The 13,490-nt window shown below is 36.5% G+C and overlaps 1 protein-coding gene across 2 annotated transcripts in view; it reads right to left on the bottom strand.

Annotated features, from left to right (window-relative positions):
- The window catches only part of TBC1D23 (TBC1 domain family member 23), a 60,944-nt gene that overhangs the window by 32,034 nt on the left and 15,420 nt on the right, over window positions 1-13,490 (bottom strand). For both annotated transcript variants that reach the window (XM_049857855.1, XM_049857856.1), the window contains exons 2-4: window positions 7,988-8,099; window positions 6,319-6,424; window positions 4,614-4,818 (exon numbers count right to left, since the gene is read on the bottom strand). In XM_049857855.1, coding sequence (XP_049713812.1) covers window positions 4,614-4,818; window positions 6,319-6,424; window positions 7,988-8,099 — 423 coding nt within the window. The remainder of the gene's footprint in view (window positions 1-4,613; window positions 4,819-6,318; window positions 6,425-7,987; window positions 8,100-13,490) is intronic.

The following is a 13,490-nucleotide window of genomic DNA, read 5'->3' as shown; positions in this document are numbered from 1 at the left end:
TTTGGAATCTCAAAGAGGAATCTAGAGAGTCTTAAAACTCTAGATTTCTCCTTCCCTGCCAAATCAAGGCAACTCCTAGGAAGGCTTCAGGTTAGCTCCACAGTTAAGGTACTCAATTAGGGATGTACTTCAACAAAGGTACAAGTGTGAAATGGCCACAGATGAACATTTCAGAATAGCAGATCCGGAGCCTTAGAACCTGCCTATGGGGCCTCGTACCAGGTGGTCAGAGTAAATTCCAGGAGATGCCAAACACTGTGCTCAACCACTGATGGCAAACTTTGCAATCGCTCATCTTACTGAACAACTGTCTTACTTCAAAGGGTTACTGCGGGAGTAAAATGAGAAAGCGGCATGTGAACAGTGCTTTAAAGTAATACACACCAAATATATACTCTACCATTTTTATTATCACAATGCCTTTTTCTTTTTCTAAACAAAGATCACATTTCACTGCAGAGACTTTATTTTTTCAAAAGTAGAAATAATTACAAAAGGCCTAGGAATGCATTCTGGGACACAGAGTCTCTGCAGTTTCTAGTCACCATCATATCTTAGGGAGTATCTCTGCCTGCTTGGCTTTAAGAAGGCTCCTCTTCCCTGGGTCATGGAAGGCACACTCAGCCATGGTCTGAATGGTACCTTTCACACACCCAGGTACCCAAGCACCTGAGACCAAAGAGGACAATCCCTTGCAGCAGGTTCAGGCCTGGTCCACATACTAGGCACACCCCTTGGGAAGCACAGCTGCATACCCCTCAGTTCCTGACCTTGAACTCAGAAGGCTTATCTTTTCACTCCCACATAAGCAGCACTCTTAGAAAATGTTTTGTGCCTACAAGAGTTGTTAGGTACTATCATATTCACAGGAATTCATTTTATCGTGTCCATATTTGTAACACCTCAAATCTTAACTGAGAGACTTTATGAAAAAAGAATCTCTCAAAAGATATTAGATTTTTGGTACTATGATCTCACTGGATACAGGGAAATAACAGTTGACTTTTTAATCACTACATTAAAAAAAAAAAATCAATATTATAAGCAAAGTTATTTCCAGACAGTTTGGTTGATAAAAGTACAGTGTTAAACTGTGGACAAAGTGACAACTAACTCAATCTTCATTTGGACCAGCAGGACTCACCAGTTCATCTGCCTCTAGTTGTAAACTTTATCAGTCAGCTTTTGTACTGAGATACATTCTAGTAGTCACAAGGCAATGAAGCAAGAACGTGTCTAATGAATCAGCAAAAAATTACAACAGGTCACCATAATGAAAGTATCTATTGAGGGAATACCATGTGCTGGGCACTTAATAAGCACTTTACAAAGTTATCTTTATAAAGAACCCTATGAAATAGATACAATTTTTTATCTCCATTTTATAATGAAAAAACTGAGGCTTAGTTGAAGGCAAATAGCTCAGCCAAGGTCACATAGTTAGGAAGTGGCAGAGCTAAGACTTTTACAGAGAAACTGGGCATAAATTATTATTCCATATCGCCCTACCATATATACAATCTGATATTTCAGTAAGTGATATTTTGGCAGGCGTACATACTCTAAAAAAGCAAACTGTAAAAAAAATGAACTAAGGTAAAAGTTTTCATGTAAAAAATTAAGTGCACGTCAAGGTTTTAACATGGGAGTATTGATAAGGAATGTTTTTAAATGCTATTCAGGTGGGAATAAAAAAAAAATTCTACGAACCTGAGATCTGAGGTCACCACCAGGGTCTGGTATGATAACCCTCAAGAGGACACTTTTTGATATTGCAGATGGCAGAGGAGTTTCGTAGAAAAGGACCCAGGTTGGCAACCCAGGTGCCCAGGGACAGAACTGGTTTTATTTTGGGAAGAATACCTCCTCTTTAGTCTGAATACTTTCACCGTTGTATAAATGCAAATGCAATAGAATGGTAAGGCAGAACACAGAAACGGGTAGTAGGTAGGTGCAGTTATCTAGTTTATTTTCGGAAAAAGGGGATCATCTCTGGGAGTTGGTTATTGTAACAGCATCTATTTACTTAATAGTTATGGACTGCAAAGTTACTCTCTATTGGAGAGTATTGTGCTTGACAGAGCCCTCCCCACGTTGTGCCTGAATCTGTGCCATGAGAAGATATGCCACAATGGAGTTCTTGTAGTAGCATGTTGTAGGGCTGCATTCTCTATCAGGGAGCATTGATGCTGATTGTGGCTGGAGTGCTGTGTTACATGTGGAACTCAGGGCAGTAGTAACTGGAGGACCCAGAGAAGACAGTGTGTTACACAGCTCACCGTAAACTGCCCCCCTCCATACTCCCAGCCACCACTATCAACATTCTCTGGAGAAAGGGATGCAATGTCCCTCGCTACTGCTGGCTCTGTTGCAGTAAGGAAGTCATGAGAAGAGCTAAAACATAGACAGTTGAGAGACCCAGTATAACAGAATGACTCTAAATATGGATTCTGGTCTCGGTTGTGCCATGACCTTCACCTTTTCTTCTGGAATCTCTGGATCAGGTTTTCCTTACATGAAGCAGTATGGCTTCCAGGCAGCAGAAAGGCTCTCATCCCTGGTGCACACTAGAATCACCTCAGTGGCTTTTAAAACTACTTATGCCTACCTAGGTTCTATCTATTCATATCTGAAACTTCAGGGACCAGTATGCTTTAAAAGTTCTTTAGATGCAGAGACATCTCTCCAAGGATGACATACAAACTGCCAATAAACACCTAAAAAGATGTTCCACATCGTTAGCCATCAGGGAAATGCAAATCAAACCCACAATGAGATACCACCTCACACCCTCGAGGATGGCTACAATCAAAAAGATAAATGGTGAATGAGGACGTGCAGAAACTAGGACCCTCATACATTGTTAGTGGGAATGTAAAATGGGGCAGTCACTGTGGAACAGTCTGGCAATTCCTCAAAAGGTTAAACAACTACCATATGACCCAGCAATGCCACAAGTATATAGCCAAGAGAAATGAAAATATACATCCCCACAAAAACTTGTACACAAATGTTCTTAACAGCATTGTTTATAATAGTCAAAAAGTGAAAGCAATCCATATATCCATCAACTGAAGAATGGATAAATAAAATACGGTCACAGAATATTATTCAGCAATAAAAAGGAATGAAACACTGATACATGCTGCAACATGCATGAACCTTGAAAACATGCTAAGTGAAAGAAGGCCGTCACAAAAGATCACTTATTGTATGATTCTATTTACATGAAATGTCCAGAATAGACAAATCCATAGAGACGGATGAGTAGATGAGGTTGCCTAGGGCTGGGAGTGTTGGGGAGAAATGGAGAGTGGCCACTACTGGGTAGGAGGTTTCTTTTTGTGATGATACAATGTTCTAAAGTTGGTAAATACACTAAAAACCACTGAACTGTACACAACAAAAGGGTAAATCCCATGACAAGTAAATTATATCTCAACAAAGCTATTATAAAAAAGAAAAAGAAAGAATATTATTAAAAATCCTTCAGTTGATTCTAATGAGCAACCAGAGTGGAGAACCACATTAGTAAAGCACAAGTGTTCACCCCAACTTAGGTTCAAATCGTGACTCAGCCACATAGCAGAAGCATATCAGCCATTTAATAGTCTTTCTTTTTTGCCTCAGTTTCCCTAGTTGTAAATCTACCTCATCAAACATAACTATCTAAATGAGAAAATATACAAAGCACCTACACCTTGCATAGCGTGTTGTCACATAGAAAGTACGTAGTCAAAAACAGTCATGTAACTATCAAGGTCCAGAATGCAGTCTTCATCTTGGCTGTACTCTGGAATCAATTGGGAAGCTCTAAATAAACAACGAATCCTGGGCCCCATCCCCAAGAGACTTTAATTTAATTAGTTAGGTGTGGAAATAGGCATCAGAATTTTTAAAAGCTCTCCCAATGATTCCTATGTGCACCCAAGCCACTGGTCTAGATTATGCCTAAAGTTCCTTTTACAGCTCTAAAATTCTGATTATCTGATCCATAGCACTGGGAGCTACAAGAATTCTTTCCCGTCTCATGACTGCCCCCCTTCCCACCACCACCACAAGCACCTACCATCTGTCTGGTCTCAACTTAAGCATGATCTACCAAGGGAAGCCATCTCTGACCTCCAGGGTAGATTAGGTGACCCGTTATATGTTCCCAACCAAAAAACCAAACCTGTTGCTGTCGAGTCGATTCTAACTCATACCTTCCTAACATTCAGGACTCTTAGAGTCACTTGTTCAATGCTTGCAATTCTAGGAGTATGTTCTAAACTGTAACCCCAGCACCCTGCATAAAGTAGCATTACAAAAATTTCATTCTTCACTCAGACACTGTGATGTTGTTTTTATTTTATAGGTAAAGAAATTAAAATAAGGGTACCAACTGAATAAACATGAAGAGTTATTATGCATATATAAATCCTACAAGCATAAATTCCTAACTAAAGAATCCTTTAAAAAATGTTTATAACCACAAAAATAAGGTCCAATAACTATTAGGGTCCAAACAACCTTATTTGGAATTCTTTACCACCAAAGTAAACCCAACTGTAGTCAAAGCAAACTGGACTTTATTCTCCTTTAAAAACTATAATAACTAAATCATATTTTACCTGGGAATGTACTTATTCATGATAGCATAAAAGCAGTTGTATAAATCGCTGCGCGGCAGTTGAAGATGCACCAACGGTTTGAGTAGATGTATCCAGCTAAGGGACGTGCTATATTTAATGTTACGCGATTTACAATAAAAGGTAATTACAGATTCAATATCCAAAAGTAATGCTGCTGACTTCTCCTCTGGCACTGAAAGCTGGTCTAGAAAATAAGTGTCAAAATAAAGTTACCAAGGGCCTTTTAGAGGTTTAGTTATTGGGCATAACACTTGTTTACAAATACACAATATCATGTGAATGCATTTAGAGCATGACAAAGGGAAATGAAAGGTACGTGAAAGCACAGTTTCCTTATACTTATTTCAATAATCATTGGTTCACAGATCCAAAAACCAAGGAAAAAACCCTCAAAGTTCTTTAGAATATTCTCGTTTTTAATTTTAAGCAAGACAGTTGCTTAAAGAAAAAATTAAGAATAATAATTAGTTTCACTTAAGTCTGCCTTTTCTTATTTAGTCCCTTGAGAGAGAGAAGGGAAAGGGACAGAAGATTCCTACATATTCAGTATTTACTACTAGTACTTCATTTAACAATACTTGAACTATATATTTTTTTTTACATATTAAACGTAAGAATGGCCAGTCTGAAGTAGAGAAGTGGGCAAAGATAGGCATGACCTATATTCCTGGAAAGCAAAAAGTGTTTTCTAAACAAGATTATCGTCTACGCCATGATGGGCAGCTGCCACCACAGCTTCGGCAAGGGGAGGGAAAGAGATTCATTCTCCTTTACCAAATTCCCCTTCCTTTGCCCACACCCTGGTGGTGTAGTAGTTAAGTGCTATGGCTACTAACCAAAGGGTCGACAGTTCGAATCTGCCAGGCGCTCCCTGGAAACTCCATGGGGCAGTTCTACTCTGTCCTATAGGGTCACTATGAGTCGGAATTGACTCGACAGCACTGGGTTTGGTTTTTTTTTTTTTTTTGGTTTTGCCCACACTGGGAATAATGTTTTCTGTTGTGGTTAATACAAAAAAGCCTATTTATCTAATAATTTAAAGTATGATGGAAAAAGAAACAAAAAATTACCATTTGGGCAGTAGATGAACTAAAAAGAGAAATATAAATAATTTAATTGATGTTGTGAAGAGATGCAGCCCTTGTGAGCTTGCTAGAAACTTTTCACCTATGACTTACAAGTTTTTCTACAGCAAATCATGATCTATGATTTACAGATAAACTTCTGGAACACCACCCCTTTGGAAGACAGTATTCCAACTCATAGCAACCCTACAGAACAGAGTAGAACTGCCCTGTAGGGTTCCCAAAGAATGGCTGGTGGATCTGAACTGCCAACCTTTTGGTCAGCAGCTGAATGCTTAACCACCATACCACCAGGGCTTGTATAAAATCATATAGCTCTTTAATTACAGAAAAACCAAGTTTAACACTACCACAAATCTGTAGATGTATGTGAAGAACTGAACATACTATGCAAAAGAAATAATAAAGAACTGGGCTCTCTTTCTTAGAGCTATTAGACGTTATGTCCTAAGAATTTTTAAGAGCAAAGTCCTAAAACTATTTACAAGCCCTTTACAAATTCAACATATCGCAAATTACAACCAGATAATTGTGACTTCCCAATCCAAAAATTAATATTTTCAAAATTTCCCAGAGTTTGAAATAATTACTAAACTTACCAATAAGTTCTTGGCAGTTGTTATGAACAGTGTTCTGCTCTGGCAGGTCTAAAATACCATCCCATGATGCCAAACTATCACCTTTTCCTGCAACATTGAGAGCAATCTGGAAGAGAGATTAAAAAAGCAACTACCTTCATATGTTACTTCTCACTCTTGGAAAATATGCTGGAATAATGGAAATGCCTGAATTTAATAAATGCATACCTCAAAGACTAGAAAGTAATATATCTATACTCTACCACATGCTGAGCTCAGTCACACCAACGAACCAACAGTTATTTAAAATATTTCTATATTATTTTTACTACTTCTGATCCAGTAATATGTATTTGTATTTCAAATATGTAAATGTGTCTCAAACAGACATGATCCTATTGTTTTTTAAAAAAATATAAAAACAATATGTGGTATTGACAACAATAAAGTACATCTATATCGACAGCACTGGGTTTTGGATATACCATGTACAATTAAAATTTATACAGAAGAATACTTAATGAACTGGGAAAATATTCACACTATGTTGACATTTTTTTAAACATATAAAAAACATTACCATGATTAAAAGAATGTGAAGTGATATATCAATTAAATGCAAGGTGTGGGCCTTCAAGGGTTCTCATTTAAATAAATAATGCGTAAAAATATATTTATGAGACAATCAAGGAAATCATTTGATGATTGCAAGGAATTACTGTTAATTTCTTATGTAAAACTACATCTATGAGACAATTGAGGAAATCATTTGATGATTTTAAGGAATTACTGTTAATTTCTTATAAATGTTTAATATATTATGGTTATTTTAAGAGTTTTTTTTTTTTCTTCTTCTTCTCTCTTTTAAACCTTCATGCTACAGTATTCAGATGAACATGCTACCAGGGATGTGCTTCAAAATCACCCAGTGAGTGGGGTGGGGAAGGACATTGGCCAAAATGTTGGTAACAGTTAAAGCTGGGTGGTGGGTACATGGGGCTCATTAAGCCATTCTGTTTTTGTGTGTTTTAAATTTCTTAACAGAAAGTTCAGAAAATGCTGTCATTTGGTTATAATTCCACATCTGTTAAATACATGTTTGCATCGGGGAAAAAGTAAAAGGATATATGCTGAGGTGTTACTCTGTGTTTTACGTGTAGGTGGAAGACGACAGATCATTTTTATTTTACCCTTTGTGCTTATACATGTCTTCATAAAGATATTTCTTTTGCAATCATAAAAAGAAATCTTAATTTTAAAATTCAAGAAATAACACATATGCACTGGAAAATGTTTGAAAAGAAAAAAATAAAGAAGGGAGAATCTTCCATAATCCCAACACTCAAAGGCATCCCTTTTTTTTCTTTTTAATGTAGCTGAGATCATTCCTGTGTATATCCTATTTTACTCATTGGTTGTATTCTCCCATATTATTACGCGACCTTCATAAAAACCATCTTTAATGGCCATGAAAGAAAACGTTACTTTCCAAAAATTAGACCACTATTATCAAATATACCAAACACTACAAAAACACATATTTTTGTAAATTGCTTTGTTTTACGAATTTTGTAGATGTGGTATACTTGTAAGATAATAAAGCTTTCTGCAACTAAGTTCACCTGAAATAAAACTTTCTTTCGCATTATTCTTAAGTCATTATATTTTATTCATTTTAGGTTCTAGTTACCTTCCAAACTTTGGCTCTCAGGTCAGCAGGCAGTGGTCTCCCTTGAATTATATTTCTCAAAGTTTCAAGATCACAACCTCCAGCTTCCAAAGCTTCTTCAAGGTCTTTTTCCCTAAAAAACAAGTCCTGTTCATTGAGATAAAATTTATATTTTTTTCTTATTCAAGATTCATTTATATACATACCCTGTTAAAGGTTGTGCCTAAAAAAAAAAAGTCCCAGCAGCCAGAATGTATTGCCAGGCATACACATTATTGGAACATTTTGTTTTCTTGGAGGGGAATCTTGGGTTTCATATAATCGATTTTTTCTTATTTTAGATTTAGTTATAACAAGCTTGGCTATCTGTTTTCCAAGATTAGAGAACTTTAAAAAGAGAAGACAGAGACAAGCAGGCTATAGCACTGTGAAGTCACAATAATATTAGTATCTGTGGTAGGAGTAATGACCAATACTTTATATATAACACTGTGTGCCAGGCACTACTGAAAACATCTTATATGTGTTCTTAACATGAAGCCAGATTGTAGCAAGAAGGAGAAACCATAAAACTCAGCGAAGAATTCAAAGTACTGCAGTCTGGGACTATTTAGCATATAACATACTCAGAGTAAACTAACGTAGATTATAATGCCTATACCTGGCTTAAAGTATTCAATAACTGTTAGAGGAACAAAAAAAGCTCTAAAGGCATCAATGTGTTATATATTAAAGCAAAATGATACCACATTATCAAGTAAGTCATCAAGTAATTATGCTGATTACTATGTCTAAGAAGTAAAGGAAATATGAAATGAATTACTTAAGGCTAAAAAATAATACTTAAAAAAAAAAACCTTTCACAAGGTATGAATTGTTGCTTAACTGGAAAATAACCACTTAAAATAACTAATTTCTTTAAGAATTCTAAAAAGCTGAGGTTTCCAAAGGACTAATGGACCACAACTACCACAGCCTCTACCAGACTGAGGCCATCCAGCACAACTAGGTGGTGCCAAGCTACCATCACCGCCTGCTCTGACAGGGATCACAACAGAAGGTCCTGGACAGAGCTGGAGGAAAATGTAGAGCAAATTCTAACTCACAAAAAAACACCAGACTCACTGGTCTGAGAGACTGAAGAAACCCAAAGAGTATGGCCCTCAGATACCCCTTTAACTCAGTACTGAAATCACTCCTGAGGTTTACCCTTCAGCCAAAGATCAGGCAGGCCCATAAAACAAAACAAGACTAAAGGGACACACCAGCCCACAGTCAAGGATGGAGAAGGCAGGAGGGGACAGGAAAGCTGGTAATGGAGAACCCAAGGTTGAAAAGGGGAGAGCTTTGACATGTCATGGGGTTGACAACTGGTGTCACAAAACAACGTGTATTAACTGTTCAATGAGAAACTAATTTGCTCTGTAAACCTTCATCTAAAGCACAAAAAATAAAAACATGTTCACGAATCCCCCTCCCCAAAAGCTGAGGTTTCATTCATTGCTTATAATTTTAGTATACTAAAAATAGACATTCTATACAAATAAAAAATCCGTAACTCAGACAATTTAAAAAATTCTTTGAAAAAATTTGAAAGACAGAGCATCCCACTAGGAATCAGGAAACCAGGATTTTGTCACATTTTTGTGGTTTTGAAGAAAGTTATTCCCATTCCTAATTTTCTCAGTAAGATAATATTAAGTTCTCCTACTTACAGGATTCTAAGACTATTAGTTTAAATGTATTAATTTCATGAAGTGTTGCCCTCTTAAGGAAATGTAATCACTTGGATCATATCAAACAGAAAAGCATTAATCAAACCCGAAAGGTTTCTTAAGAAAGTTAGTACAAAGTCACATGAATTAGAAGATAACTAGTAACTACAAAAGAAACATTTTGTTTGTTTGCCATATGATCACCAAAGCGTCAAAAGGGAAAGGACGAAAGAGACTTCCAGTCTACTGCTGAGATACAGTTCAGGCCTATAGTTGATAAAGCAGGTTTCTCTCTTCCACTCTGTTCTGGCCAAAACGTGCAAGACGGCATATTAGGATTTGAAGGGCTGTTTGTGACCATGAAACAACAACAACAAAATTAACTCAATGTTTGGTGAATAAATACCATATCTTTTTTATGATTAAATGTGTGAATGAAATGAGGCACTGAAAACACTATTTAAGAGAAAAAATTCTTTTACCAAATAAATTAAGAACTAGAATTTTTCCATTTTTCAGAGCAAAATGCTTGGTTTCTCCTTAATGTAACTTTGCCAAATCCTTACTAACCCAGACAACAAAGCCAATATTTGGGGCATAAAGCCCAATCCTCAAAGTACTTTTTAAAGCACAATAACATACGAGCACGTCTCTGTTGATGCAGCCGCCCCAGTGAACCGCGAACACAGTCTGCGGCAGCACAACCGTGAGCAGGTGCGCCTCTGGAAACGGGAAAAGGCTACTACGCCTTAAGTAGTAAAAGGCGCTCCTGACAAGCATAAATCATTAAAAATGTTATCTTCTGAACAAGGCGTTCAAATAGTTCAGTTATCAGGCCCACAGCTACTACTAAAACTATTAAAAAGCTGGAAAAATCGAAGTTAAATAATTCACAGAAAGATCAAGCAGAGAAAGGAATTAGAGAACTCTATGGTGTTTTTACGGTGTTAGCTCTCAAAAAGAATTTTTCTTCCCCTTACTCAAGTTTCTTGCTACTTTTGAAGAAGCAATACAATTTTAACAAACAAAAGCAAAAGGCATGTCTAGAGGGGGATGAGTGGGTGGGTTGTAGTTTTTTTTTAAGAGTCTTCTTTGATTACTGGCAGCGTCCTACTGACCTTACAAGATAAAGGTTGTTAGAAATACACTAGACATTCAGACGTGGTCTTAAAAAGAAAAGCATGGGCCTCATCCATTCATTCTAGTGTGTATTAAAAATAAGTAATTATCTCATTTGCTCAGAAGGCTCAGGACAGAGGAAATTCAAAGCTTTGAGAGCTGAAGGAAGCAGAAATTCACCTCTTCCTGGCCATATGACTCTGAAACCATACATATGTTTGTGTATTATTATTATTGTCAATCATCTATCAATGACATTTTCTAAACCTAAATGAAATATAACCATCCCCACATGCTGTGTAGTAAAATCACCTAATTTACGCATTGTAATATAAGTTGCTTTAGGATTCCGGCTAGGACAATATTGTGACTAAATTTATATGGAGTTAATGTTTATATTTAAGCTAGTGACTGCATTGGATTTTTTCTCCTTCAGCCAAATGGTGACTAGCTTCTAGCATATGGAAGAATTTTCACAGTGCAAGTTATATTTAAGTGGGAAATGCAGGAAATTTCAAGCATAGTCTAATTAAATAAATATGCATTTCCAGATGCTTCTTGGATGATAAATGCAATTAGAAATTTTGTAAATCTTTTCTGAATAAACCATACTTTGAATCAGATAAAAAATTAGGATTTTAAAAGCAACTGAATCATATATGCTGTGTTCCTAAAACTAAAGAAGTTACAGAAAATCTTCCACCAGGAAAAAATGACTTTACATTACACTTTTTCCTAAATTTTGGTCTCCTCTTCCAACCCTATGTTCTTAAAAATTATTTTCCTCATAATTTCAAAATTTATTTTAAAAAAATGCTTAATCGTATGTACTCTATCCCCAAACAGGAGGTGAAAACAAGACTTAGTTTGTCTCCTAATATTTTTCCATATATTTTTGTCTATATACATATCCATGTATGTGTGTGTATTATCTCTACTGAGATGTAATTCACATATCATAAAATTCTCCCATTTAAAGTGTACATTTCAATGGCTTTAGTATATTCAGAGTTGTGTAATTATCACTATGATCCAAGTTTAGAATATCTGCATCACCCTAAAAAGAAAGCCCATGCCCATAAGTAGTCATACTCCATTTCCCCTTCCCCCAGCCCACTGGCAAACACTGGCCTACTTTCTGTCTCCACAGACTGCCTATTCTGGAAATTTCATATAAATGGAATACATGGCCTTTGTGTCTGGCTTCTTTAACTCAGCATAATGTTTTCAAGTTTGATTCATGTTGCAGTATGTATCAGTACATCATTCCTTTTTACTGCCAAATAATATTCCATTGTAAGGACATGCCGCATTTTATTTATTCATTCATCGGCTGATGGACATTTGAGCTGTTTCCACTTTTTCGCTATTACGACCCTCTTAATTTTCAACATAAATATCAGTAGTTCAGCTGGTTCAGTGTGTGATACCTGAATATGTATTATTAGTTATTTATTCTTCCTAAGAAGGTACACAAAAATTTTAAAATCAACTCTAAGCCAACATATCATAAAAGTTTATGAATTGGGGATTTAAAGTCAGGCAGATCTGAGAACTGGCCCACTCAACAGTCATTACAAGCCACTTAGTCAAGTGACAATACAGAAACACAGTACCTGCCTGATAGGATCAGCTGGTATTTAAGTTACTGAACACAAAGCACTCAATGCAATACTTGGCACATGATAATCCTTCAATAAAGTGAAGCCATGAATACTACTAACATTATTGTTTTTATTACTGTGCTGACAATAGCTGAGTTTTTAAAATGACTTTTTCTTAGCATAACATGATCATTTTAGAGAATCTGGCCAACATATAAAGAAAAAAAAAAACCAACCACAATTTTACTATCATGAGATAATGACTATTAACATCCTGTGAACTGCTTTTCAGACACACACACACACACACACACACACACACAAAACTGGGATGACACTGAATAATTTTTACCCTGCAGGTTTCAATGTTGTTGCTGCATGTCATTTCCAACTCACAGCAATCCTACAGGACACTCAGGTTGTAATCTTTATGAGAGCAGATCACCAGGTCTTTTCTCCCACAGAGCCGCTGAGGGGTTTGAACTGCTGACCTTTCAGTTGGCAGGGAAGCACTTAACCATCGCACCACCAGGACTCCTCAGGTTTCACTAGTGTTTATATATTTATTTTAAAAATCATGTATCTTTTTCTGAATCATTTAATAGTCTTAACAAAATATGATTTTTAAGGGCTGAATAACTGATTGGGTCATGTCTTAGTTATCTAGTGCTGCTATAACAAAAATGCCACAAGTGGATAGCTTTAACAAAGAAAAATTTATTTCTTCATAGTAAAGTAGGCTAAAAGTCCACAATCAGGGTATCAGCTCCAGGGGAAGTCTTTCTGTTGGCCTTCTCATCAATCTTCCCCCAGACTAGGAGCTTCTCAGCACAGGGACCCTGGGTTCAAAGGATGTACTCTGCTCCTGGCACTGCTTTCTTGGTGGTATGAGGTCCCCCGTCTCTCTGCTTGCTTCTCTCTTTTATATCTCAAAAGAAATTGGCTTAAGATACTATCTAATCCTGTAGATCTCATCAATATAACTGCCAATAATCCATTTTATTATATCATAGTGATAGGATTTACAACACATATGGAAATCATATCAGATTACAAAATGGTAGGCAATCATACAATACTGGGAAT

This window comes from Elephas maximus, chromosome 18, assembly GCF_024166365.1.
Source record: "Elephas maximus indicus isolate mEleMax1 chromosome 18, mEleMax1 primary haplotype, whole genome shotgun sequence".
NCBI lineage: Eukaryota > Metazoa > Chordata > Mammalia > Proboscidea > Elephantidae > Elephas > Elephas maximus.
This window is presented reverse-complemented; position numbering and strand designations above follow the sequence as displayed.